Consider the following 27,130-nt stretch of genomic DNA (forward strand, 5'->3'; position numbering starts at 1 on the left):
GCACTGTGGTCTGGCCTCTGGTTCCTTTGCAGCTGGGAAGTATCAGGAGGAATTGGAACATGGAGCAGCTCCGCGTGGCCTGGGCAGAGCACGGATTCGCGGCATTTCCAGCTGCTCAGATGAGTGGGCTCTTGTTCACACAGGCCCGTGGGTGGCTGAGGCTCTGAGCGGGTGAGCATCGCGCTGTTGGCTGTTGGCTGCCTTGTGGGAGCCTCACTGGTGCAGCAGGTGTGTCCTATGTGTTTGCTATGTGGGCCCAGCGCCAGGATCCGTGTACTGCCTGCCCTCAAGACCGTGGCCTTGGGCACCAGGGGCGCCTGGGGCAGTGGGTTTGCCTGGCGGCTGCCACCCCCACCTCTCTTCAGTTCTGCTCCACCTGCCTGGGAACAATTTCCCCCTGAAGTGTCTGTGCACATCTAGAAACATCTGCATTTTAAAGGAGAGGGAGTGTCGGAGTCAAGGGCCAGCAGAAGTGTCTTGCAGGGTCCTCGGATGGAGCTAGCTTTGGGGCCTGGATGGGGTGGGTGTCAGTCCTTGAGATCCGCTCTGCCCTCCCTCTTGGCAGAAGAGCTGTGTGGTGAGCCCCTCAGAGGAGGCCACACAGAGGTGGGCAGGGCCTCCCAGAGGGCTCAGAAGTATTGTCTGCTCCCCAGCCATGTGGAGCAGGTGTATCTCGAGCACCTGTCTTTCCTTCCCCTGAGCCTTTCTTTCAAACAGCAGCATGGGTTAGAGTGAGACCCCATGGGCTCCACACAGGCCAGTCCTCTCCACCCTCCACAACCCCCCGTGTTGAGACGCCACGTTCAGAGGCCACGTTGGCACCTGCAGTCTGGCTCCGTGGGAGCCGGCAAAGGCCACACCCAGCCTCCACCCCGGGTTCATGGGGACATCTGTGCCCTCCTCTGGGGTGGTTTTCAGATTGCCCAGGGTCAGAGTAAGCATACGCAGTTCTGAAGGTTTGTGGACAGTGGCAGAGTCGTGCATAGCCAGAGTGCATCAGGAAGCCGTGTTTATCACAGTGCAGAGCGTCCCGCCTGATGGAGTGTTCTGGGAATGCTGGAGGCTGGGGGCCAGTGGTGCCCGGTGGCACGGGCGCCCTGGGGCGGTGTCGGTGCAAAGGGACACGTGAGTTTAATGGTCTCTCAGAAACCACGCTGTCCTGGCTTTGGTTTCACTGCTAAGCTCCCACCCACAGCACCCCATCCTTGCCCCCTCGGTCCTGGGCTGGTGGAGTCATCCCCTTGCTCTCACTGCCGACCGTGTTGCTCTGCCTGCTCACAGCGCCTCCTTGGCGCCCTCAGTGGCAGGCTTGCTGGAAAGACTCATCAGAGGTTAATTAAATCCATCTTCACAGCAATGAGAGGCCAGGCAGAGCCGGGCTGGCAACAGCAGATTAAATACAGGGTGGTTTGCCCTGCCATGAGTCCAGGGACAGGGCTTCTGGGAGGAGGACCAGCCTGGTGGCCCTGGAGGCTCTCAGACCCTGAGGTGGAGACCTGCTGGTGATTTTTGGTGGCAGGAGGGTTGCAGGGATCGGATCTGGGAGTCCTGCCCTGCCCCGCACCAGCCTGTGAAAGAGGCTCTGTGTGCAAAGTGAAGAGACTCTGTCTCCCGGGCATGCCCAGCCTCCTGTGTTTCAGATGCAGATTAATGCAGACACGCTCACAGAGCAGAACTGAAAAAACGATGCTGGAACCAGATCTGGCACCACGGAAGCTGTAATTAAAACCCACACACATGAAACACGCCAGTCGTGTGCCATCTAAGAGAGCTGTGCGTCCTCACACGAGTCAGCGATGCAGCCTGCAGCTCCGGCTGCTGATGGGATGTTCAGAGGGTGTGTTGCATGCCTCGCGCAGTGGCAACTGGCAGCTGGGGCGCTCAGCTGGCCGTGGTGACAAAGAGTGACAGCAGTGCCAGGCGCACCCGGCTCCGCGCGCCCCGACCGCACACCACACCTGTCGTCCATCACCTCTCTGACAGTGACGGTGATGGATGCGTCTTCGGAGGCTGGTGGCCGTTTTTAACAACCAGTTGCCAATCACTGACAGGTACATGGTCAGGTGCCAGCTAGGCCTGCAGGGGAATGGCCATGGGGGGCGCTGACATCCGGAAGGAGCCGTCCTCGGGGAGAGGCTCACGTCGCGAGGAGACACCCCGAGAGCCGGGCTTCCCAGAACATGGCTCTCAAAAGGGTACCAGGGAGGGTCCCACCACTGCCTGTGAGGCAGGATCCCAGCACCTGCCTCAAAGGCCGTGTCTACTGTTCAGTGGAGACTACGGCCGGCAAGAGCGGCTGAGGCCAGCCTGCCCTGCAGCATAAGCCTAGGCCCAGACCTCAGCCATTCCTGGCACCCAGGTATCTTTCCTTCTAGTGCACCCTACGTCCTGGGAGGAGGGGCAGCTGTCAGCCAATAGGTAACATCGCACCTGGTCACGGCCCCCCACAGCCCCACAGACTCCTCTGAGACCTGCCGGCTGCTCTGGCTCCAGCCAGGCTCCAGGTGAAGTTCTGACTTCATCTGGTTACCGGCTGCCCTGTTGAGCCCCTCTGCCCCCAGTCCCTCAGCCGTGGGCACAGTGGGCGCTGTGGGGCTGTGGGAAGGAGAGGCCGGGTGCCTGTGTCCACTGGCAGCTCCCATCAGGCGTGACAGGTGGGGACGACTGTGCAGCTGTTGCTAGCCCTGTGTGTGGGTAGGCCTGAGCTCCTAGAAACTGAGAGGATGGCGGCCGACTCCTCAGCCTGGCGATGTTCCTGCATCAGCCTCACTCGGGGCAGCCCTCCAAAACCCGGCACCATTCAGGATTTGGCCCATCCCGCAGCCGTGAGCGGACTTGGTGTGGCACCATGGGCACAGTGTGCATCCAGAGGGCAGGTGGCAGGGACGGTCCCTTCTAACTCCCACAGACCCCCAGAAAGCCTGGCTCAGAGTGACACTCCTGCAGACCCTCAGCACCATCTCCAGAGCAGCATGGATGGAAAGACGGGGCACACAGCCGCGTCCTCCTGCCGCCGTGGGTTAAAGTTAGCGCAGCCGCGTCCTCCTGCCGCCGTGGGTTAAAGTTAGCGCAGCCCCGTCCTCCTGCCGCCGTGGGTTAAAGTTAGCGCAGCCCCGTCCTCCTGCTGCCGTGGTTAAAGTTAGCGCAGACCTGTCCTCCTGCCGCCGTGGGTTAAAGTTAGCGCAGCCGCGTCCTCCTGCCGCTGTGGGTTAAAGTTAGCGCAGCCGCGTCCTCCTGCCGCTGTGGGTTAAAGTTAGCGCAGCCGCGTCCTCCTGCCGCCGTGGGTTAATGTTAGCGCAGCCGCGTCCTCCTGCCGCCGTGGGCGGACATTAGTCGTTGTCCAGTTCTCATCTTACCTTGGGACCCAGTGTGCAGACAGACCTTGTGCAGACCCAGTGGGGTGCTGCCCTCGCCATTTGCCCAGCATGCTCTGGATGGCGAGGCAGGCCAGTGGCAGCCTCTCTGCCCTCCCTGCCAGCTCCTCAGGGCCACGAGGACGCCCTTCCCTGAGGGTGGAGGTCAGGGCAGTGGGGGCTGCAGAGGGCGTGTGAGCTAAGCCATGCTGCTCGGCTCACTCACTTGTTATTCCAGTCTTGGTGTAAAATAGCAACGTCAACAACAGAATCACTAATTTAAATCATTAAATTTGTTTTTTAATTTTTCTCTTTAAAAAGAGACTTTTATTTGGTCTGTTTCTATATAGGGCCTATGACTTCAACTAAAAATGAAATAAAATGTTATACTTAATTTTAGTGATGACATTAGGTTTCGTATGTAGGGGACTTTCTTCTAGGAAGTTCACTTTGCAAATATTATCCAATATTTTCAACTGGTAGATTGATGCCAAAAATCTTCTCATTTTATAGAAAAAGAAGACAAAAACTAAAAGACATAGTGGCATTTTCTCCAGTCTATCTTAGAACTCTGTTAGAGGAACTGTTTTTTGGATTCATTCGTAATTGATTCATAATCCATAGTGTGTTCACTAATCGTTAGTGCACTTTTCTGTATTTCTTATGAGCTCATACTTTATTTAAAAATTCCTCTGCCTGCCCTTGGTTTAAAAGAAACCCGTGGGAAATGTAGGGCACAGAGCAGGTCTCCCGTGCCACGGCAGACCTTGGAGACCCCAGACACTATGTAGCCTCATTCGTCCCTCCTCCTTCACACATCATGCCTGGCTCCCCCACTAGCAATCAGTGGCTGTGAGAAGCATGCAGGACCCTGGGACGAGGGCTGAGCTCTGTGCCCTGCGTCCCCCTCCCTTTGCCACATCCCTCTCCCCACATCCAGCCGTGCCAGTGGAAGGCCAGGGATATCCGGAAGGAGCCACCAAGAGGCACAACAGGTGCTTCTGCCACCGGGCAGGGCCAGTCCTGTGGAGCCACCCCTGGGCCCAGCAGAGGGTGCCTGGCACGGTGCTAGACACAGCCTGAGAAAGAGACCCGCCGCCTTCTTCCCGGAAAGTCTGTTGAGCTCTCGATGGCGTGAGAGCTAGCGGGCGCCACTCCCGTTCCGTGTGCGCCACGTCCAAGCCTGCCAGGCTGCTGGAGTCCGGGAGCAACCTCGGGAGAGGACATGAAAGAGTCTTTATGGCATGTTGTTGCTCTGGGTGGCCGCAGACAATGCACACAGAGGAGCGAGGCCTCCGATGCTGACGCCAACATCTCCCCACGACGGCGCCTTTCACTGGCTGCATTTCTGCACCCCGTAAGCTCGGATGCAGGGCCTTGTGCCCGGCTCTGGGGCTCGCAACGAGGTCGGTGCTCCAGGGCCTCGCGGTGGGCGCTTTTGTCAAGAGATGGGTCCCCCTTCGCGGGGGTCTAGGGTTCACCAGGAAGACCTTTGAAAAGATGGAGTTCACCAGAAGGGCTGTCTCTTGGGAAGTCAAAGTACGGGAGGCCGGCGAAGTGTCTGAGGGCCCGCCCCGCAGCCCTCCCAGCAAACCCCGCCCCGCAGCCCTCCCAGCATGCCAGGCTCTCAGCTCCTCAAATTCCATCCGGGATGGTCATTCTCTGTGTCCGGTGCCCACCCTGGTCCTAGAAAGCCAGGAAACTGGACCGTGGCACACTTTGCAGAACGCCTTCCCTGGCTTCACTGTGGGCCGAGCACGGGAGCGGGACCCTGAGGAAGGGTCCTTGGTGCCTGCCGCCCTCACCACACATTTCCCATGCCAAGTCCGGCTGGGGTCCCTCTGCAGAGCTCAGGCCCAGCCTCCGGAGAAGTCTGCGTGGGGCCTGTGGTGGAGGCATGCCAACGGAAGACAGCGGGAAGGTGGTTCACTCATCATTACCCTGCACCTGCTACCCCCAAAGCCCATCGAGCCTGGAGGGCACAGCTGTTGCCCTGTGGGCCTGCGTGCTAATAGGTCCTGGTAGCCACCAGCATACTTGGGGATGGTGGCTGTAGCGCCAGCCCCCGACCTCAGCCACTCCCAGAGGGGGATGCAGCGCTCTCTGGCCTCCGCTGCCCTCCTCTCCCTGAGGGCCAAGTGAGCCGCCCTCTGACTTCCAAGAAGCCGCACACGCATGTGCCGTAGGACAGGAGTCTGGAGCCTCCGGGAGTTAGTTTGAGGTGATGTGTGCTGTTTCCAAAGATCACCACTTGGATGTAGTGCTTGCGAGGCCTTCACCTGCCCCCTGCCAGGGCCCAGGGGCCTCAGCAGGGGCGTCTTCTAGGGTCTGGGGACCTTGTCTCTGCCCCGTGTGGCCGTTGGCCTGTGTATGTTTGATGAGCACTGACGTTCGGGGGTGCCGCCTGTGTCCACCCCAACGGGGATGCCAGAGGACTCCAGAGGTGCGGCTTCCTCGGCACTTTCCGTGGCGCCCCCAGGATGAAGCAGGTTTTAAAGCCAGGACTTGCACCTCAGGGCCGCCTGTGAAGTGATTGGTTGTCCTCCTTTCCCACTCCACGGCGACGTCTGAGGCCTGCACCAGCGTCCGTAATGTCAGTTAGCAAGGAATAGCTAACCCCACGGGACCAGCAGTGCGTCTCCAGGTGGATGTCCAGAGGACTGGGGCGTTTGTCAGAACTTAGCGTTTGAATTATCTCTGCCCATTTGCAGTGACCTGACAGTAAACCTGGAACTTCCACGTGCTGGTTTGTCAGTGGGCTCTGTAGTTTTCTCAACTGTAACGAAAGTTGCCCCCTCGATTCTGAGCAGTGGTCCGGACCCTCAGGCACATTCAGGGCAGTAGCGGTGGGAGCCTCTTAGTTAATCCCCTATCACAGGGCAAGCGTTATGTTGACGTAGTGGCACACCGCACCTGGAGCACAGATTTATATTCACGTTCACCATTGCTAGGAGAATTGTTGTTAGTATAGACAATGCTTGTGCCCTGGAGTCAGTTCTGTTTTCTAGAGTCATTCAAGAACCTTCCATTGAAAACGTAGTGATTTCCTGTTAACTTGTTTTAAGGAAAACCTACGTAAAGTGCTGGCTTTTCGTTGTGAACCATCTTTTAGAAATCCTTTTCTACTTTCTCCTTTCATCGCTGCCGCTAGAGGTCGGCTACGTGGAACTTGCGTGTATAACGCTTCTTTATTTCTAGACACGTTTATGATTAAAATTTAACCAAAAAAATTACAGGATGATAGAGAAGGATGGGACTTGGCGAGTTTCTTCCTGCTGTGCCTGTGGTCATTTTCCAGCGGGAGCCGCTCACAGGGTCCACAGTGTTCACCCCCAGCATCGCCACCCAAGGGTCAGGCTTCTCTGACGTCACAGAGATTTCCAGGAGGGGGAGGGAGGGGGAAGGAGGGGGAGGGTAGGGGAGGGGGAGGAGAAAGAGGAGGGGGAGGGGGAGGGGGAAGAGGGGGAGGAGAGAAACCCCAAGACTTCACCGACAAAGAAAGGAGAAGGCCAGGGACAGTGGCTCACACCTGCTTTCCCAGCACTGTGGGAGGCTGAGGCAGGAGGATCATTGAGCCTAGGAATTCAAGACCAGCCTGGGCAACATAGGGAGTCCCTGTCTCTACGGAAAATAAAAAAGTAAAATTAGCCAGGCACTGTGGGACATGCCTGTAGTCCCAGATACTCGGGAGGCTGAGTCGGGAGGATTGCTTCATCCCGGAGGTCGAGGCTGCAGTGAGCCAGCCATGATCGCATCACTGCACTCCATCCTGGCCAACAGAGGAGGACCCTGTCTCAAAAACATAAAAATAGAGATAAAGAAAGGGACACATCCTGTCTTGGGCTGACGGCGTGAGATGGGCTGGCCAGATCTCCACAGCCCGAGAGCGGTCAGCTCCGTGTCTGTGGGCCACAGGTGGTTGGTCTCTGCCTAGTTCCTGCTGGACAAATGCTGCAGGTTCACACCGCAGGAGCTTCTCGGCATCTGTGCCAGGAAAGTTCGAGCTTCCTCACCCGCGGAACCCCAGCCTGCATTGCCCCCAGAAGCGATACCCCCGAATGAAGCTGGAGGCTGCTCTTCTCTCCGCAGAACCCCGGCTCTCATCACACCCAGACGCGGATACCCTGGAATGAAGGTGGACGTTGGTATCCACGTCCGCTTGCTTTTCTCAATAGCTGATGTAAACTGCAGCTGGCTGCAGCACCCGCAAATGGCTTATTTCCAAGATGTGGCCGTCCTCTGCAGAAAGGATACATATTTACAGAGAAGGCACTCGCACCTGCGGGAGAGCGAAGGCCAGGTCAAAGCTGTGTGGGACAGGAGGTGTCCTCACGAGTCTCCTGGAGAGAGCCCTGCTCCCAGACGCTGATCAGCTCCGGGGCCCACAGCCCTGAGGGGCGGTTGCTCTGGGAACCTACTAGTTAGAGCTCATGAGCCAGGCTGCATCAGACGGGGCCAAGGAGAGCTGGCAAAGTGCTCCTCACAGGTGCCTGTTCTATTCCTGATGGATGAATCCAGGTGAGTCCTGCGTGAACACAGAGCTCAGAGTCCCACCCTGAGAACACACTCTGTTCCCCACGATGCAGCCCCAGCCTGGGTGCAGCCCTGCAGGAGGCGGCCTTTTTCCTTTGATGCGGCCCTGACCTGGGTCAGCATGCGTAGCCCTGCCCTGCAGGAGGAGGCCTTCGCCCAGTGGCACCAATCTCAAAGGTGACACCACGCCTTGTCCTGAGCAGAGAGGGTGCCCACCACCTCTGGAAGTCGGCCCCAGGCCTGAGCGAGAAGGCCGTCCCTAGCTTCGCTTGCTGGCCATTAGTTTCAGACGCTTCCTGCCATCCCCGGCTGGAAGGCGACTGCGTCCAGTCTGGCGCCCAGGCAGGCTGTGTCCAGCCAAGCTTCCCGTGCAGGGTTTTGCTGTTTTAGTCATTGCTGTCCTTCAGGGAAGCCTTGGAGACTGGCATAGCTTTCCGTAAATTACAGCCCCGTGAAGCAAAAAGTGCCTCCCGATGAGTTTTGGACCATGAGGGACACCCATCTCCGATGCTTCCTTACCGGTGTCTGGAATGCGTGGTGAACCTGGGCCCTTGGTAGCCAAGAAACCCATCATTAGAATTCATGATGCTGGTTTGCTTCTCTTTGCCGAGATTTATCATTGACAGGCATCCTGCGTCCTTTGGCCCTTTATTTAACCGCCGAAGGCATTGTTTTTAAGACCATTTCTTTTACAAGAGTTTCCTTTCAGATGTTCCTGCCAACATCTGTTTGTGGCTGAAATTCGACCCAGCCGGCCTGCGCCTGCCCCGCGCCCCCTTTGTCCCCGGCCTTTGTTTCTGATTTCATGCTATCAGAGGTCTGCGTGTTTTTCTGCATGAAGTTGTCAGCAGGATAAAAGCTCAGGCGCAGGGTCACGTTGAGAGGGGTGGGCATGAAAAATTGGTAAGATGTGTCTTCAAGCCCACCCACCAGCGCTCCACTCAGCCCCAGCAGGGACCAGGCCTGGGAGTGAGGGTGAGCCCCTCGCACCGACCCCGGAGAGCCGGACCCTAACCCTGGGGCTGTAGGCTCTGCCCCTCCCTTCATTCATCCGTTTGTCCCGTGGGTATCAGTTGGGTGTCTGCAAAGTGCCAGGGCAGTTTGCTCCTGAATCAGCACTTTCTTCAAGAGTGGACTTACTCCTCCTCATGTGTGGGAAGAAAACTTCTGAATTGCTAAAGTCAGTGGCTGAGTTTACACCACCCCCACCAGCCCACAGCGGTCACACCCTTTGCTAAGCTTGCTGCCGGGCAGCCTCACTGGAGCCCAGACGCTACTCTCCCAGGAAACCTGTGATGAGGACTGGGGCGCACATGTGTGCTGAGGACACCCCCAAGGCCGGCCGGGGCCACGTCTCAGCCTCCTGGTTTTGGTGCCTTCGCTCTGGTGCAGACAGACCATGGCTGAGCGTGTGGTCCCGAATTCCATCCTTGGAATGGAAGAAGTTTTTGTTAGAGAAAGGACTCCAGCCACAGTGGATTTCCACCTGCAGGTCTGTGTCTTGCGACACTTAAGGGCCAGGCTGGACGGGCCCCCACAGAGGTAGCAGAGTGGCCGCTCTGGCCAAGCTGCCGGACACCACTGTGGGAACAGGTGCACCCGCAGAGCTTCTGTGCCTGCTGAGGGGCTGAGGGTCGTGGCCTCAAGGAGCGGGCTCATCTTGTTGCTTTTATGCTTTAAGGTGGTTTTTCTTCTGGTTGGATGAGAAAAGTTAGTCGAGCCCCCCAAGGATTTACTCTGCAGCTGAATATGTAGGAACTGGCCTGATCCTGGGGCCAGCATGTGAGCCACCCCCCACCACCCACAGGCCTCCTAGGAGGCCCTGCTCTCGCAGCGGAGGGGCCGCTGTCACCGAGGCAGTGACCAGATCAGGAATTCCAGGGCCCCCAGGAGGGGTGGCTCCTCTGGCCCATGTCTGTGGAATCAGTGTCGGTGGACATTCCGTTCACGGTAGGATGTGCCCGTGGGTGTCGGGCAGATGAGGAGTTTCAATATCATCTCCTTTAAGGGGTCTCGGTTTGGAGGAAAAAAGCCTTATTCTCTTGATGATGGCTTAATTCCTTAAGAACGCACTAGAATCTGCCCCTCAGTAGCTGCCTGTGGTGTGTCTAGATTTTGGGGCAACGTTGGCTTTGTGGTTCGTTTTTATTGTATTTAACTGTGAATACCCTCTTACTCCCTGCATTGAGAGGAGAGAGAAGCTCAGTTGTCAACGAGATGAAGTTGTTGGGGTTCCCAGGCTTCATGAGGCTGGGCTCTCCCTGAGCCTGAGGCAATCTTCAGGGCCGACTGGTTTCCATCCACTGAGAAAGGTCAGGATTCAACCTCAGCCTCACTTTGTGCAGCCGCCGTGGTTGACTTGCCGCCACAGACCACGGCACCATTGTCCTTCCCGAAAGTGCCATCCTGGGCCCGGCGGTGCAGCCCATGGCAGCTTGCGAGACCTGAGCTTCCCGCCTCTCCCGTGGCACAGGCTTGGGGACAGGGTCTGCCCGAGCCAGTGGCTGGCTCAGGAGGTCACAGAGGTACATTTGCCTCTGCTCTGGAGGAGCTTGGGCGGCTCTGGGAGGGCCTGTGGACACAGGGCGACGCGGTGGGAGGGCGCCATGGCCTGTCGGCCTTTGATCTTGGGGCTGGTGGTTCTGCCCCCCCGCCACAGAGGACCAGGTCTTCTTTCCCCTCACAAGCTCCTGGAGGCCACAGTGCTCCTGGGGACGCCTCCCCATGGGGAAGGTGAGGGCTGGAGCTGTCACTGTTGCCAGGCTCTGGCCCTAGGAAGGAGGTTTGTGGCCCCAGTGACTAATGGATTCCCTCGTCTGCCTGGGAGAGTGTTGACAACCAGGGAATAACCAGGGAATTGGACTCTCCGTGTGGCAGGAGGGGGCATCTCCCAGCCTTCACTCCTGATTGCTTTTCCAGCACCTGAGCTGCGCCCCTGGGATCCCAGCTTTCCCTTCCCGAGTCCAGGCAGCGTCTGTGCTGGGTCCTGCGGGGACCTTCCTCCTCACGTGAGGCATGTCACGGCTGGCACTAGCCCTGGCCTGGGCCTCGGGTGTGGTGGGCCCGCAGTGTGTCAGGCCCCAGGCATGGTGGGCCTCAGCTGTGGTGGCCCCGGGTGTGGTGGCCCCGGGTGTGGAGGCCCCGGGTGTGGTGGCCCCGGGTGTGGTGGCCCCGGGTGTGGAGGCCCCGGGTGTGGAGGCCCCCGAGGAGAAGTGTATCCTGGAGATTAGGCGGGTGCATGAGAGCTCCCAGCTCAGCCACAAGAGCAACACGTGTTGCCCACCCAGCCTCGCCCAGGGCTTGCTCCTGCCTGCACTGAGACCCCTCGGCAGGACCTAGAAGCCAAGCCTGGGGTAGGGCCTCAGCAGCGACTGCAGGCTGCCCATGTGCCCAGACGGCTTCTTCTGAGCCCGGAGTGGGCCCCTGAGGCTGCCTGTCCACTTGGCCCAGGCAGGGCGCTCTGGACACCTGGTGATTCCAGGTGGAGAGTGGAACTCAAGCGCCTGCTGGTTGTGCGTGCAGAGTCCGGAGGCTACAGCCAGCGGGGATTCATTTAGGAGAGTACAGAACAACTTTTTGTTTTTATAAACCAGCTTTTGAAGGTTGCATTTAAAAACTTGGGCTGACAGGGTCTGAGAGGATGCGTTTGCCTTTAGTAGAGTTTTGGATTTTGTGGCAGAGTGTCCGTGACAGTTAAGGGGTAATGGGACAGATTCAGCTCCCGACATGAGACCCACTGCACAGGTGCACATCGGGGCGGCTCTGCCTGCCACGCAGCTCTGTGCACATCAGAGTGACCGCGTGATTTCCTCGCACAGAAAATAGCTCTTCTGGGCTGACACCTGTGCCCTGGGCCTGTGGACACCCTGTCCAGGCAGCATGCCTCCGTGGTTATCCGAACAGTAAGAAGAAACGCAGGGATTTCTTGATCCATGCAGGCAGGTGGATGACCCGGGCACACGGTCCTGTTAAATTCTAAGTGTGGATAAGACGGCTGCCAGGCCGCTCTTTCCAGAGCCTCTTCATGTGGCTACTAATAGCGAAATACATCTTAGATGGCTTTTTAAACATAGCATTTAGGGTATTTGTTTCTCCTTTCAAAAGAGAAGAATCCCTTCCAAAAGTAGGCGAACCGGAAAGGCCCAGCCTGGCCGCTTTCCGCATGAGTGGCCACGACTTTGCTGGATTGAAAGGCGAAGGGAACAGGCCAGCTTTGGCCCGTTCAGCCCGGCCTGATCACTCCTTTACAGCCTGTGAATGAGGCGGCTCCGGGGAGGGGTGGGGGGTGGCTGGCCCCTTCCTGGGCCCTGGGGTCCATCCGATGTTTGTCCTTCGGGAGCCCGCCTGAAGTGCTGAGATAAAGCGGTTTTTAAACAGTCTCCCGCAGATGCCTTTTGGGAGACAGAGCCATGAATTTCCTGAGCCGTGTCCTGGGGTGGCTACAATGGCCGTCTGCCTGCCAAGGCTTCTCCCATTCAGGGAAAGCAGCTTAAGCCACTTAAGCCCATTAGCATCTGGATGGGGCCGGACCTCCTTGGGACGCAGCGATGGGCAGGGTGGCCTGCTGCGCCCTGGCTGTTTGGGTGCTTGTTCTAATCCTCACACTGTTTGAAGGCTCCAGACTGATTTGTGACACATGAGTCCAAAAGCCACTTTGGAGGCTTGACCCGATCAGCCGGTCTGTGCTCTGAATGTCAACGGCCTGCCCTGGAGTGTGCTTTGGGGATAGCGGGTGGCCGCCTCCTGGCCCAGGCTGGGACGCTGCACACCAGCCACAAGGAGGTGGACGCTGCATCTTGGCAGGAGGCGGGTCAGGCCGCCGAGGGGTCCTACAGTTCCTCTCAGTTCCTGCTGAGCGCACGCCCAGAACCTACACAGGAAGGCCGGGCACCGGCCCAGGGGTGTCCTCCTGATGCCCGGCTCTGAGCCCCGACCAGCACCCGGGGCATTGGGGTGCCCCTCAGCAGCACCAGCTCCCAAGGGCCCTTTCAGGGAGAAATTTTTAAAGCCAAAGTTACTTTTGGTGCAGTCGTCATTTTATAAAACGAAACTCATATATTATTTTCTTAAAAAAAACAGCTTTCTAGTCCAGGTGCAGCTACTCACACCTGTAATCCTAGCACTTTGGGAGGCTGAGATGGGACAATCGCTTGAGCCCAGGTGTTCACAGCCAACCTGGGCGACATAGCGAGACCCTGTCTCTACAAAAATTTAGAAAATAGGCCAGGCGCGGTGGCTCACGCCTGTAATCCCAGCACTTTGGGAGGCCGAGGCGGGCAGATCATGAGGTCAGGAGATCAAGACCATCCTGGCTAACAAGGTGAAACCCTGTCTCTACTAAAATGCAAAAAAAATTAGCCAGGCGTGGTGGTGGGTGCCTGTAGTCCTAGCTACTCGGGAGGCTGAGGCAGGAGAATGGCGTGAACCCAGGAGGCGGAGCTTGAAGTGAGCTGAGATCGCACCACTGGGCTCCAGCCTGGGTGACAGAGGGAGACTCCGTCTCAAAAAAAAAAAAAAAAGAAAAGAAAATTAGCTGGGCATGGTGGTGCATACCTACAGTCCCAGCTACTCGAGGGGCTGAGGTGGGAGAATCACTTGAGCCCAGGCAGTCAAGGTTAAAACGAGCCTTGATCACGCCACTGCACTCTGGCCTGGATGACAGATCAAGACCCTGTCTCCAAAAATAATATTTTTATTAAAAACAAGCTTGATGGAGGTATAATTTACACATAAACTATAATCGAACTCTAGACTATCCCTCCATATAATCCAGTTCAGACTATCCCTTCAGCACCTGCCCCAGTCAGTTTCCTCCCGGTCCCCGCAGTCTCCTTGCTGCCTCTGTCTCTCTGGCTTCGCCATGTCTGGGTATTTTGTGTAAATGGAATCTACGGTCTGTGGCCTTTTGTGTAAGGCAGTAGCTGCGCTCTCCTCCATCCACACCAGCGATGCAGGAGCACCGGTGCCTCTGCCTGCCGTGGGCACGGGCCCTGGCTGTCCACACGGGGTGCCTCTGCCTGCCGTGGGCACGGGCCCTGGCTGTCCACACGGGGTGCCTCTGCCTGCCGTGGGCACGGGCCCTGGTTGTCCAGACGGGGTGCCTCTGCCTGCCGTGGGCACGGGCCCTCGCTCTCCACATGGGGTGCCTCTGCCTGTCGTGGGCATGGGCCCTGGTTGTCCAGACGGGGTGCCTCTGCCTGCCATGGGCACGGGCCCTCGCTGTCCACACGGGGTGCCTCTGCCTGCCGTGGGCATGGGCCCTCGCTGTCCACACGGGGTGCCTCTGCCTGCTGTGGGCACGGGCCCTCGCTGTCCACAAGGGGCTTTGATTTCTCCCAGATGTGGGTCTCACACTTCCCTTGTTTGGCGAGGTCCTAGGCATTCTTGTTTTCATGACTTCTGCCAAGCTCGGAGAACTCAGTGCCCACAAGGGCCCCGGGTTGGGGCCAGGCCCTCCCCATGGCTATTCCACCCAGGGAGGGGTCTCCAGCTGTGTCCTCCCTTTAGGGACTGACCCTCAGTGATCATTCCCTGCATTGTCCTGTTAAGGCAAGAAGAATTTTCAAAACAGGCCTGAATGTCATCCTTCACAGTGATCTGCGCCAGCCAGGACCGTGCCTCCTGGAGCAGCTCAGCTGTGCAGTATGGCAGAGAGGTCGGCTCTCACTCAGCCTCTCTCCTCTGCTGCCCAGACGGCTGCCCCTTCCCGTAGCCGGTCAGGCCACTGAGCATCCGTGGGCACCAGAGGCCACAGCCCTGACCCTGCAGCACTCCTGCCTCAGCCCCTGTGCTTGGTCCTCCCGGCCAGTGTGGTCTCCAGGACCCCGGCGGAGCCCCGAGCTCTTCTTGGGTCCTGTCCACCTGCCTCTGGGCCCCTGCCCACCCCAGCCTGCACCCCAGGGACTGGTTTGAGCCAGTTAACACCACAAAGCAGGCGTGTGACCTTAGCCGTCCCTCCCACATCGGCTTCATCAGATGAGCCTGTTGAGACCATTCCCGGTCAAGCCTTCTGAAACCCTTGCCCATTGTCGTAATCAAACAGCTCTCGAGGGAGTTCAGGGACGGGAGAGAGCGAGCGGGAGGAAGCTGGCCAGGTGCCCCCACAGGCACCCTCTGTGCTGTTCTCAGTGCTGCCGTGCCTTCGGAGCCTGCTGGTCTTGCTCTGGCTTTTGCCCCGAAGCAGCTCTGTGGGCAGCAGCAGCTCTGGGGTAGCCTCACGGCTGCAGCCACGCTTTGCTGGGGAGCAGCCAGCCTCAGGCCCTTCGCACGTGTGAGGGTCAGCTATGGTCAGCTATTGCAAGAGTGGCCCCTGACCCCAGGTGTGGAAATCTGGGTGTGACACCAGCTGCTGTCTGGAACCGGCCATCCCATCCCACTGACGCGGGCTGTCGGGTGATGCTGCCATGGGCAGGTGGGCCCCCCGGGACTTATCTCCGTTGCTGTCTTTCTGCAGACGCTCTGCACAAAAGCCACCATGCAGACGGTCCGGGCCGCTGACACCAATGAAGTGGTGAAGCTCATATTTCGTGAGTCGGACAACGACCGGAAGGTGAGTGGGGCCTGTGACTGGGCGGGTGACACATGGGGCCTGCGCGGGACTCTGCAGCCTCCCTCAGAGCCGCCCTGCCTGCCCAGGGCAGTGGGGCCGGGGGACACGCACAAGGCTAGGGGAGCTCAGGTGCTCATGGACCGCTCTGACTTCACAGGTTATGCTCCAGTTAGAAAAGAAACTCTTCGACTACTTCAACCAGGAGGTTTTCCGAGACAACAACGGCACCGCGGTGAGTTTGTGGTCCGGTGTGGCAGCTCCTCCGTCCGGAGACACCCATGCCCCCAGGCCCTCCCATTACTTCTGCTTACCTGGGACCACCCTGCCTTGTCCCTGCCACCTCCAGGGCTCAGCTCCGAGCCAGTGCAAAGCAGACTGCCGGGGACACACGTTGGGTGCGTCCTGCACCTCGGGCCGGGTTCGGTGGAGGCTCCGTGTCACTGTCCTGTCCACAGGCAGCATGACGCTCACTCAACCCATCAGCTTCAGAGACCCTCGTGTGTGAGGGGAGACGCTGGTGCTGTGGGGTGGGGAGGAAACCCCCTTGTCTCAGAGTGGGCCGGCAGGACCTCAGGCTTCGCTCTGAAGTGGGAGACTGAAGGGAGCAGGTTCCCCACACTCCCGTCGCTAGACTTGCTGTGTGTGGGTCTGTGTGTGGGCACGTGTGTGTGCACTAGTGCTTGCGTGTGCACATGTGCACGTGAGTGCGTATCTGCATCTGTGGGATGGGTGTGCCACTGTGTGTCCATGAGCACGTGTGTAAACTGAGGTGTGCGTCGGTGGGAATGTGAGGCTCAGGTCAGTCCACGGAGAGGCGGCCCCTGCCAGAGGCAGCCCTGGCTGCTGGACCTGCTGTCGGTTTTGAAATCGTGAGTCTTCCCTTCGAGGGATTAGTGTAGGCAAGCGCTGAGGGGTGGCCTACACACTCTTTTTACAATTTTATTTTTTTATTGTGGTCTACTTTTGTCCCATTTTTGGTGTATTTACAAATGTTTATCAGCGTAAAGAACCACATAGTACCTGGCTGGGGCCCAATGTGCGGCCTCAGCTTATTTCTGTAAACACGCCCACTGTGGCGAGTCCAAGCCACACGTGATGCTGTGTGCAACGAGCCAGCGTCCAAGATCTGGAAATCTCGGCATCGGTTCCTAGGGCTGTCCTGAGCCAGCTGTGGTCCCCCCGGCACTGCGTCAGGGCAGGCGGCCCGTCCTCAGGAAGCTCTCGGGGAGTGGCTCTGGGAAAGGTGAGGGAGCACAGGCGGGTGGACCCAGGCCGGTGCAGCTGCATTCACATCGTAGCGTCCTGGGCCAGCTAGGTGTCCGTGCCTCAGTTTCCCCTCGTGGGGTGTGAGGGCTCACGGGTCAGTGCATGCAAAGTGCTTAGGGAGAGCTGGAGCCTCTCAGTGCCAGACAGAGGGGCATGCCCAGCCCAGCAGATACTGCCAGCCCCTAGTCCCAGGTCCAGAACCTCCACTCCAGGATGGCATTTACTGCCTCCCCAACGGCCCCCAGATCCCACCTCCTGTCCTCTCGGGAAGTCACTTCTGCCTCCTGCCACTCATCAACCCAGAGCCCGAGGCTCCCGTGATGCCCACGCCTCTGCGGTGCCTGGGCCTTCAGTGCCAATTCCCTCTCACCTGCTGCAGGAGCCCATGGCCCCTTCCCCCACTGGGGCGGGTCAGGCCTTGGTGTCCTGTCCCCACAGGGCCCCATCAGCCTGGGAAAGCCTGAGGTCTCCTCCTCTTCTCTCCATCCAGGCAGGCTGGCTTTCCTCCTGCTCCATCTGTGGGAGGCACCGGGCACTCTCCCCAGCTCCACCACCTGCGCTTGGTGGAGCCCCTCCCCCCTCCTTCTCAAGCCTCCAGAGCCTGGTGGGGCGGCCTGCCTGTGGCTCCCACTGCCCCTCTGTGGCTCTTCCTGTGGGACTCTGGGCCCCAGGGTGCTTCCAACTGCAGGACACTCCCAGGTGGCACATCCCGGCCTCATCAGTGGGGAGCAGGGAGAGCCTGGGGAGCATAGGTGTCTGCGTGGAGGCAGGTGCGCAGGAGGTGTCTGGGTGGGGGAGGGCACCCAGGAGGTGTCTGGGTGGGGGAGGGCACCCAGGAGGTGTCTGGGTGGAGGTGGATGCCCAGGAGGGAGACAGGGCTGCTGTCCTCGCAGCTGCATGGCTGCTGGAGCTTGGAGGAGGTGCTTTCAGGGTCCCTAGCAGGGCTGGCTCCTCAGTGCCGCGAGGTCTCCAGGTACCTTGCACAGGGCGTGAAGAAAGTGGAGGGTCCCTTGGAGGAGGATGCCAGGGCGGCCAAGAGAGACGGCACGTTCTGGAAGGAGCAAGGTGACAGGGAAGAGGGAGGCTCCGTGGGCCACAGGTAGGGTGGTAACGGGGGACAGGTTCCAGCTGGGGCTGCGTGGAGTGGGGTGCGGCATGGAGGGGGCTGCGGCGTGGAGGGGGTATGGCATGGAGGGGGCACTCGGCGTGGAGCCGGGCGCATGGCATGGAGGGGTGCGTCCAAAGCATCTGGGAGCAATTGTCTTTTGTATGGGTCCAAAGCCCTCCTTTTCTCTCAGCATTTCAACACAGAGCACACCCCTGCTGTTGGCAGCCACCATACTGTACAGTGTTTCCTACCTTTAGAAGAAAACTAACCTGAATATTTGAGAGAACTTTTGGATTTGATTCCGAACAAAAACACCCTGTGGGGTTGAAGCCACACGAGGCACCCCGTGTGATGGCGGAGGCCCCACACGCTGTGTCGATGACGTCGGGAGTCCCGTGCAGAAAGGCGGCCCGAGCTCAGGAGGCGCCTTCCCAGGCTGTTTCTCATGATTTCTCCAAAGAGCTGTGAGTGGAGCCGGCGGCTCGGCATTGCTGTTCTGCTTCTCAAATCCTCTCTGCTTGGTGCCTGGGACGACAGCGCCTTCGGGAACACCCCATGGGTTCCTGCTGACCTGGGTGCCGGCACACCGTGTCAGTCGTGCCCAGAAATTGGGAGTTGTCCCCATCGACGTAGGGTCAAGATGGTCAGCCCATCTCCACGGTCCGGTTAAACACACAGCACCGCAGCCATGGAGAACAAACTCTCCGTCTGCAGGATGGATGTGCCTGCACCGGACGCAGCCCCAAGTCCATCGCATCCTTCATCAACCGCCGGTGTTGTACCCGTCTGACAGAAATTTAATTCAAGCTGGCTCCTGAAAATAATTATTGTATTTTAAGAGTAGTAATCATTGGCCGGGACATGATTGAATGTGTCCATGCCTATTGACTTTTCCTATGATTTATAGCTTTGTTTAGTCGATATTCCCATCGAAATTGTATAATTAATTATAAGTGTGGCTGTCAGGGCTGCAGGATGGAGTGCCCTGGTGCGGATTTGGAGAGATTAAATTTTCTTCGGCTGTCCCAGGGCTGGGCTTGGGAGTTTCCGCAGCGCCGGCCTCTTGGAGGGAGGTGTTTTCTGTGTGTTTAGCAACCGCTGTAGCCTCAGGTGCATTGATTTTCTGGGCCTCGTTCCTTTATCAGCGCCGGTGTCTCTGCAGGAGCGGCGGGAGCCGCGGCCGGGACAGCTCCTGACAGATGCGCAGGATCAGCCACTGCTTTGTCATTGTCCACACGGCCCTGCCTGCCTTCACTTTGTAATCAAGAAGAATGTGGGAGACCTTGCGAAATTGGTGATCATGTTTGTGAAAAATCTCAGAGAGATACAAATTATCAATTCAACAGCAGCACCTGCAGTTTCTAATCAGAAACCTCTGCTGTCTGGTATTTTGTTCCAGCTGCAGCAGGGGCCTCACACACTTCATTCTGGGGGTGACAGCCCCCATGCCGGCCATGCAGGGCGAGGCTCCCTCCAACTCTCAGAGCTGGTAGCCGAGCAGGGACATGCTGGGACCCTCCCGCCCCACAGGATCCCCCCGTCACACGGCCGCCATGGTCCCTTCGCAGCTTTGCATTTGCATCACGGTCCGTCGAACCTCTGCCTCCCCGGTAGGCGGGAAGGCCCCAGGGGGTAAAGACCACGTGTCCGGAGTGTCTGGCACAGTTCCCGACGCAGGAGCAGCACGGGGAGCCGGCATTCGATGAGGATGGAGGCAGGCCCAGGCCAGGACGCCTCTGTCAGGAGACAGGCTCACAAGTGAGCAACGGGGATTCCCAGCCGGGCTGCCCCGGGGTTTTCTCTCAGACACCGGGCTCAGGGCTGGTGAGTGTGGGTGGGGGCGAGTGCCTATGGGCCTGGGGGCATCACAGAGGACAGCCTGGGGCCCGCATCCCTCCACACCCTGGCTCCGGTACGTTTAAGCAGCTTGAAGGTTCAAGTTCATTGAAAACCACACGTGAATTTCCTTTTATTTTTGCTTTGCACTGCCAAAACTGGGGGCCTCCTAACTCAGAAGACAGGGTGGGAAAGTGGCCTTGGTCCACTGAGCAGTCCTGAAACACCCACCCAGGCAGGACGCTGGCCGAGGAATCCCATTCAATCCCCATGGGAAGGAGGGGCCCCCGGCCACCGAAAACCGTGGGCAGCCCCAGCCTGCTCCTTCTTCCCGAAAACCGTGGGCAGCCCCAGCCTGCTCCTCCTTCCTGGAGTTTTCCAGCTTCCCCACAACTTGGCTTGGGGTTGTGCTTATCGGAGTGTGTGTGAGCGTGTGAGTGTGTGCGCACAGACGTGTGTGAGGCATATGCATGTGAGCCTGTATGAGTATGCATGAGAGTGTGTGCATATGCATGTGAGCAGGTGAGTGCATGTGTGAGTGGGTGTGAGCATGTGTGAGTGTGCAGGCATGTTCGTATGAGCATGTGTGAGCGTGTGTGTGAGCAGGCATATGCATGTGAGCAGGTGTGTGTGAGCAGGTGCGAGCATGTGTGAGCAGGCATAGGCATATGAGCAGGTGTGTGTGAGCAGGTGTGAGCAGGCATAGGCATATGAGCAGGTGTGTGCATGTTTGTGAGCAGATGTGGGCATGCATGACTGTGTGTGAGCGGGCATGTGCATGTGAGCCTATATATATGTGAGCATGTGTGCATATACATTTGAGTGGGTGTGTGTGAGAGCAGGCTTACGCGAGTGAGCAGGTGTGTGTGTGAACAGGTGTGAGCGAGTGTGTGAGCAGGCATAGGCATATGAGCAGGTGTGTGCATGTTTGTGTGTGAGCAGGCATGGGCATGCATGAGCATGTGTGTGAGCGTGTGTGCATATGCATTTGGGTGAGTGTGTGTGAGCAGGAATATGCATATGAGCAGGTGTGTGTGTGAGAGCAGGTGTGTGCATGGATGAGCGTGTGTGAGCAGGCGTGTGCATGTGGGTGTGAGAGCAGGGGTGTGCATGGATGGGCGTGTGTGAGCAGGCATGTGCATGTGAGTGGGTGTGTGGTGGGGGTGGTTTGGTTTTTAGTTAGAAAGTTCAGGCAGACCCTAGCGGTAGCAGCTGAGGCCTGAGGGAGGCCCCGGCCACCCAGGAGCAGGTGCTGACCACAGAGGGGGCTCCGGGGGCCTGACGCAGCTCTGCAGGTCTCTCTTGGAGACTGGGGACGCCTGGGGAGTGTTCAGTGGTGACAATGAAGGGACTCCGTCATTGGGTGGTTGGATTTGCAGCTAAGAAGTAAAGATGGCAACACACTCAAAATCCTCCTGGCCTGGAATTCCTCAGCCCGGTCAGGAATTGAAGAGCAAAGTAAGGGTGTGTGGTGTGCGTTGGGGGGGAGTGTGTGTGTACACATGTGTGCATGTACACGTGTGCACTCGTATGTGGTGTATGTGTGTGTGCGTGTACCTGTGTGCATTCGTGTGTGTGTGTACACATGTGCACTCGTGTGTGTACGTGTGTATACAGTCATGTCACATAACGTTTCAGTCAACAACAGACTACATATATGACTAAAGTTCGGTATTCTGACGATGGGGCTGAAAGCTTCCTCTCGCTATGTGATGTAGCCGTTGTGACATCACAGTGTGGCGGCACTGGTGTGAAGGAGCCACTGCGTCGCCAGCCGTGGGAGAGTCTGGCACACGCAGGGATGCCCAGCGCGTCGTACTTCAGAGTGACAATAAACGACTGTGTTACTGGTGTCTGCGTTTCCTCTCCCACACTTCTTACCATCACTGTAATGCACTCCTTCTACTTAATAAAAAAAGGTGCCTGTGAATAGCCTCAGGCAGGTCCATCAGGCAGGTCCACCGAGAAGAAGGCGCCGTTATCACAGGAGATGAGGCTCCGTTATCACAGGAGATGAGGCTCCGTTATCGCAGGAGATGAGGCGCCGTTATCGCAGGAGATGAGGCGCCGTTATCGCAGGAGATGAGGCGCCGTTATCGCAGGAGATGAGGCGCCGTTATCGCAGGAGATGAGGCTCCGTTATCGCAGGAGAAGAAGGCGCCGTTATCGCAGGAGAAGAAGGCGCCGTTATCGCAGGAGATGAGGCTCCGTTATCGCAGGAGATGAGGTGCCGTTATCGCAGGAGATGAGGCTCCGTTATCGCAGGAGAAGAAGGCGCCGTTATCGCAGGAGATGAGGCTCCGTTATCGCAGGAGATGAGGCTCCGTTATCGCAGGAGATGAGGCTCCGTTATCGCAGGAGATGAGGCGCCATGCGGGTGGTTGCCCCGAGGGCCTTTCCATGGGACACACGGGTGGCAGAGAGGAGTGTCGACAATCCTGACCCTGTGTGGGCCTAGGCTCATGTCTGTGTCATTGTCTTCATTTTTATCAAAAAATGTTTTAAGATTTTGAAATATTATAAAGAATAGGCAAAAAGTTTATAGAATATATAAACAGAATATTTTATACAGCTATACAATGTGTTTTAAGCTAAGTGTTATTTGACAAAAGAGTCAAAAAGTTGAAAAACGTTAAAGTTTGTAAAGTAAAAAAGTTACAATAAGCTAAGGTTAACTTATTACGAGAAAATACATTTCAGTACATTCTGTTACTCTCAGCGTCTGTGCTCGGTATTTATAAAGTCTGACATTCTGTTACTCTCGGCGCTTGGCATTTATAAAGTCTGCAGTGCCCAGTTGATTCCAGGCCTTCCCACTCACCCCCGCCTGCTCACCAGCTCACCCGAGCCCCTTCCAGCCCTGCCAGCTCCCTTTGCGGCCCCACGGTACAGCCCAGGCGTGGAGCGTACGCGCACTGTGATGTCCCTCAATGAAATATCCTAAGGATGTGTTTCTCAGACCAGATCCCCGTCGTTACATGGCACGACTGTGTGTGTACAGAACCAAACAGCCTGGATGGATGACCTGGTGGCTGTTGAGGGCTGGGCCACAGCGGAGCAGAGAGGCTGGAAAGCCAAGCCCGACAGCCCAGCACCATGGCCTGGGTCCCCGGCTGACCCCACGGGCCCGTGCGATGGCCTGGGTCCCCGGCTGACCCCACGGGCCCGTGCGATGGCGTGGGTCCCCGGCTGACCCCACGGGCCAGTGCCATGGCGTGGGTCCCCGGCTGACCCCACGGGCCAGTGCCATGGCGTGGGTCCCCGGCTGACCCCACGGGCCAGTACCATGGCGTGGGTCCCCGGCTGACCCCGCGGGCCCATGCGATGGCCTGGGTCGCCGGCTGACCCCAGCTCAGCTTTTTCCTGTTGTCCTGGACTGTCTTATCTGTGGGCAGGTGCTGAGGAAGGACCCCCAGAGCTGCTGAAAAGCCTTAGACTGTCCTTTGTCTCCTCTCATGAGGCGTGCAAGGCCAGGAGCTGCTCTCTGTGGATGTGGGTCGTGTGGGGTCTCCTGTGGCTGTGGGCCACATGTTGTCTCCCATGGCTGTGGGACTCTCCCACGGCATCCGGTGGCCCCGTCTCCTGAGGGTCGGGTTTTGTCACTTGGAGTCAGACCCCTGTTCTTCCTGAAAAGGATTGGAAAGCTGGGTTTTTAATTTTTCCGCCATCACATTTCCATGTCAGCGCAAATCATTGGTTCAGCCAACAGTGACATGGAACTTTGTTTACATTTAGGGCGAGGTGTTGCACAGACTCTTCTCCCCGAAGGCGGAGTTCCGATTTCCAGAGCACTGTGCGTGGTGTGCTTCTGACTGAGGCCCTGAGTGTGCAGCAGGTCAGCGTGGCCCAGGCCGCGGTGAGGACCTGTCCACACACTTGGAGCCCCCCAGGGACCAGCAGTGTCCTTAGGGGGACAGGAAGTCCCCAGGCCCCTCAGCGCCAGCTTAGATGCACCAGGGAAGACCCCCAGGGGCGTGAGGGGTCCTCAGAATCCTGTGACCTGGGCAAGGGTCTCTCCACCCGTGAGTGTACAGAGGAGGGTCAGGGGTCTTATACCCTGAGGCGCCTCATGGGCTGTGCCCAGACTGAGAAGCTGTGGCCACACTCCGTGGCTTCCGCCTCAGGAACTTTTGAAGGGTGCACAGGCCTGGAGTGGTTCAGAAACACACGAGCCTGAGATTCCCAGCTTCCAGAACCTGCACCAACGGGCGTTAGGGGCTGCCTGGAGCTTTCGCTGCTCTGCTGTGGTGGCCGGAGGGGCCCAGCATCAGAAGTTCCAGTAGGTGGGGCTCCAGGTCGGGGTATGTCCCCAGCTACCCCCATTCCTGCTAACATTGACGCTTTTGGGAAGGGAGGTGGTGCGGGGCTCGCAGGGATGTCCAGCTGCCTGCAGTGAACAGTCTGTGTCCTGCGGCCCAGCGCCCTCTTCACCCTGCAGGAGCCCCAGCCGTAAGCATCAGTGACCCCCTTGCCCTGCAGGAGCCCTGACTGTAAGTGTCACTGAAGCACAGCCAGCCCCGGCCCCATGCCCACGCCAGCCCACGGAGGCAGCCCTGGCATCCTCGGAGCCCCCGGCCCTCTTCAGAGCCCCCTGGCCCTGTTCTCCCTATTCTTGTTCACGTGCCCCTTGGTGTGCAGTCCCTTGCTCACTGTGCCTGGCACATTCACCAGGCTGGGGCACTCACTCAGGGCTGCGGCCTCGCGACTTCAGTGCTCAGCCACGCAGCACTGTGCTCACAGACCCCACGCTGTGGACCCTGGCGGCCAGACGCAGGGATGACCCGCCTGAGCGATAGCCACACCGCACAGGAAGCCCGGTGCTCTGCTCTCTAAAGCTAAATGAATTCACGTCGGCCAAGAGCTCTAGCTACTCGCTCCCTCTGCGCACAGGCCCCACCTCTGCAGCACCTGCTGCTTCTAGGAAGTGGAGCAGCTGCGGCAGCCCCAGGCCCTCAAAGGCCCACACGGGCAGGCACAGCCCGGGCCCGGCTGCAGCCCAGATGGGCGCCAGGCCAGCACTGAGGATCAGGGTGCTGAGGACTTGAGGGGTGCTGGTGGTTGCTGGAGCCAGAGCCAGGGTTGGACGCTGTGCCGCACACCTGCGAGGGATGATGGTCCTTCTGGGCTCCGGAGTTCCCTGAGTGCTCCATGAGAGCTGTGGGCCCGCGGTGAGCAGAGCCTTCACTGCAGGAGGCCATCTGTGCCCCCGCACTTTGGTGCTGTCCAGGACTGTGTCCCCCACAGCTGTGAAGGCTCTGGGGTCACTGCAGAAGGTTGGAGGAATGCCAATCCAGGACGACTTCATTAAGGACGTGGCATCAGAGGGCCCCGCACAGCAGAGCCATCGTTCTGGCTCACCTGAGTGGGAACTTTGCTGAGGGCTCTCCTTTCCCCTGTGCCCATCTCCCTGTCCTTCCCCCTGTGCCCATCTCCCTCTCCTTCCCCCTGTGCCCATCTCCCTCTCCTTTCCCCTGTGCCCATCTCACTCTCTTTTCCGCTGTGCCCATCTCTCCTTCCCACTATGCCCATCTCCCTCTCCTTCCCCCTGTGCCCATCTCACTCTCTTTTCCGCTGTGCCCATCTCTCCTTTCCCCTGTGCCCATCTCACTCTCCTTTCCGCTGTGCCCATCTCTCCTTCCCACTATGCCCATCTCCCTCTCCTTTCCACTGTGCCCATCTCTCCTTTCCCCTGTGCCCATCTCTCCTTTCCGCTGTGTCCATCTCTCCTTCCCACTATGCCCATCTCCCTCTCCTTTCCACTGTGTCCATCTCACTCTCCTTTCCGCTGTGCCCATCTCTCCTTTCCGCTGTGCCCATCTCTCCTTTCCCCTGTGCCCATCTCTCCTTTCCCCTGTGCCCATCTCACTCTCCTTTCCGCTGTGCCCATCTCTCCTTTCCACTGTGCCCATCTCTCCTTTCCACTGTGCCCATCTCACTCTCCTTTCCGCTGTGCCCATCTCTCCTTTCCCCTGTGTCCATCTCTCCTTTCCCCTGTGCCCATCTCTCCTTTCCCCTGTGCCCATCTCTCCTTTCCACTGTGCCCATCTCTCCTTTCCACTGTGCCCATCTCTCCTTTCCACTATGCCCATCTCACTCTCCTTTCCCCTGTGCCCATCTCCCTCTCCTTTCCACTGTGCCCATCTCTCCTTTCCACTGTGCCCATCTCTCCTTTCCCCTGTGCCCATCTCACTCTCCTTTCCCCTGTGCCCATCTCCCTCTCCTTTCCACTGTGCCCATCTCTCCTTTCCACTGTGCCCATCTCTCCTTTCCCCTGTGCCCATCTCACTCTCCTTTCCGCTGTGCCCATCTCTCCTTTCCGCTGTGCCCATCTCTCCTTTCCCCTGTGCCCATCTCTCCTTTCCCCTGTGCCCATCTCACTCTCCTTTCCGCTGTGCCCATCTCTCCTTTCCACTGTGCCCATCTCTCCTTTCCACTGTGCCCATCTCACTCTCCTTTCCGCTGTGCCCATCTCTCCTTTCCCCTGTGTCCATCTCTCCTTTCCCCTGTGCCCATCTCTCCTTTCCACTGTGCCCATCTCTCCTTTCCACTGTGCCCATCTCTCCTTTCCACTGTGCCCATCTCTCCTTTCCACTATGCCCATCTCACTCTCCTTTCCCCTGTGCCCATCTCCCTCTCCTTTCCACTGTGCCCATCTCTCCTTTCCACTGTGCCCATCTCTCCTTTCCCCTGTGCCCATCTCACTCTCCTTTCCGCTGTGCCCATCTCTCCTTTCCGCTGTGCCCATCTCTCCTTTCCCCTGTGCCCATCTCTCCTTTCCCCTGTGCCCATCTCACTCTCCTTTCCGCTGTGCCCATCTCTCCTTTCCACTGTGCCCATCTCTCCTTTCCACTGTGCCCATCTCACTCTCCTTTCCGCTGTGCCCATCTCTCCTTTCCCCTGTGTCCATCTCTCCTTTCCCCTGTGCCCATCTCTCCTTTCCACTGTGCCCATCTCTCCTTTCCACTGTGCCCATCTCTCCTTTCCCCTGTGCCCATCTCACTCTCCTTTCCGCTGTGCCCATCTCTCCTTTCCCCTGTGTCCATCTCTCCTTTCCCCTGTGCCCATCTCACTCTCCTTTCCACTGTGCCCATCTCCCTCTCCTTCCCCCTGTGCCCATCTCACTCTCTTTTCCGCTGTGCCCATCTCTCCTTCCCACTATGCCCATCTCCCTCTCCTTTCCACTGTGCCCATCTCTCCTTTCCCCTGTGCCCATCTCACTCTCCTTTCCGCTGTGCCCATCTCTCCTTTCCGCTGTGCCCATCTCTCCTTTCCCCTGTGCCCATCTCACTCTCCTTTCCGCTGTGCCCATCTCCCTCTCCTTCCCCCTGTGCCCATCTCACTCTCTTTTCCACTCTGCCCATCTCTGGTACAGGGTGGCTGTGGCATAGTGTGTGCTTCCTCGTGACGCCCCCGAGCGCCTCTCCTGGGTGCTCCTTTGTCCGCGGTCTTCCTGAGGGGAGGTTGAGGAGGGGCCCCAGGTCTAAC

The 27,130-nt window shown here is 58.3% G+C and overlaps 1 protein-coding gene across 11 annotated transcripts in view; it reads left to right on the forward strand.

Annotated features, from left to right (window-relative positions):
• INPP5A (inositol polyphosphate-5-phosphatase A) overlaps positions 1-27,130 on the forward strand; it is a 256,343-nt gene that overhangs the window by 208,957 nt on the left and 20,256 nt on the right. For all 11 annotated transcript variants that reach the window (XM_065521648.2, XM_065521647.2, XM_065521646.2 and 8 more), the window contains 2 exons: positions 15,340-15,435; positions 15,593-15,667. In XM_065521648.2, coding sequence (XP_065377720.1) covers positions 15,340-15,435; positions 15,593-15,667 — 171 coding nt within the window. The remainder of the gene's footprint in view (positions 1-15,339; positions 15,436-15,592; positions 15,668-27,130) is intronic.

The sequence above is a fragment of the Macaca fascicularis genome, chromosome 9 (assembly GCF_037993035.2).
Source record: "Macaca fascicularis isolate 582-1 chromosome 9, T2T-MFA8v1.1".
NCBI lineage: Eukaryota > Metazoa > Chordata > Mammalia > Primates > Cercopithecidae > Macaca > Macaca fascicularis.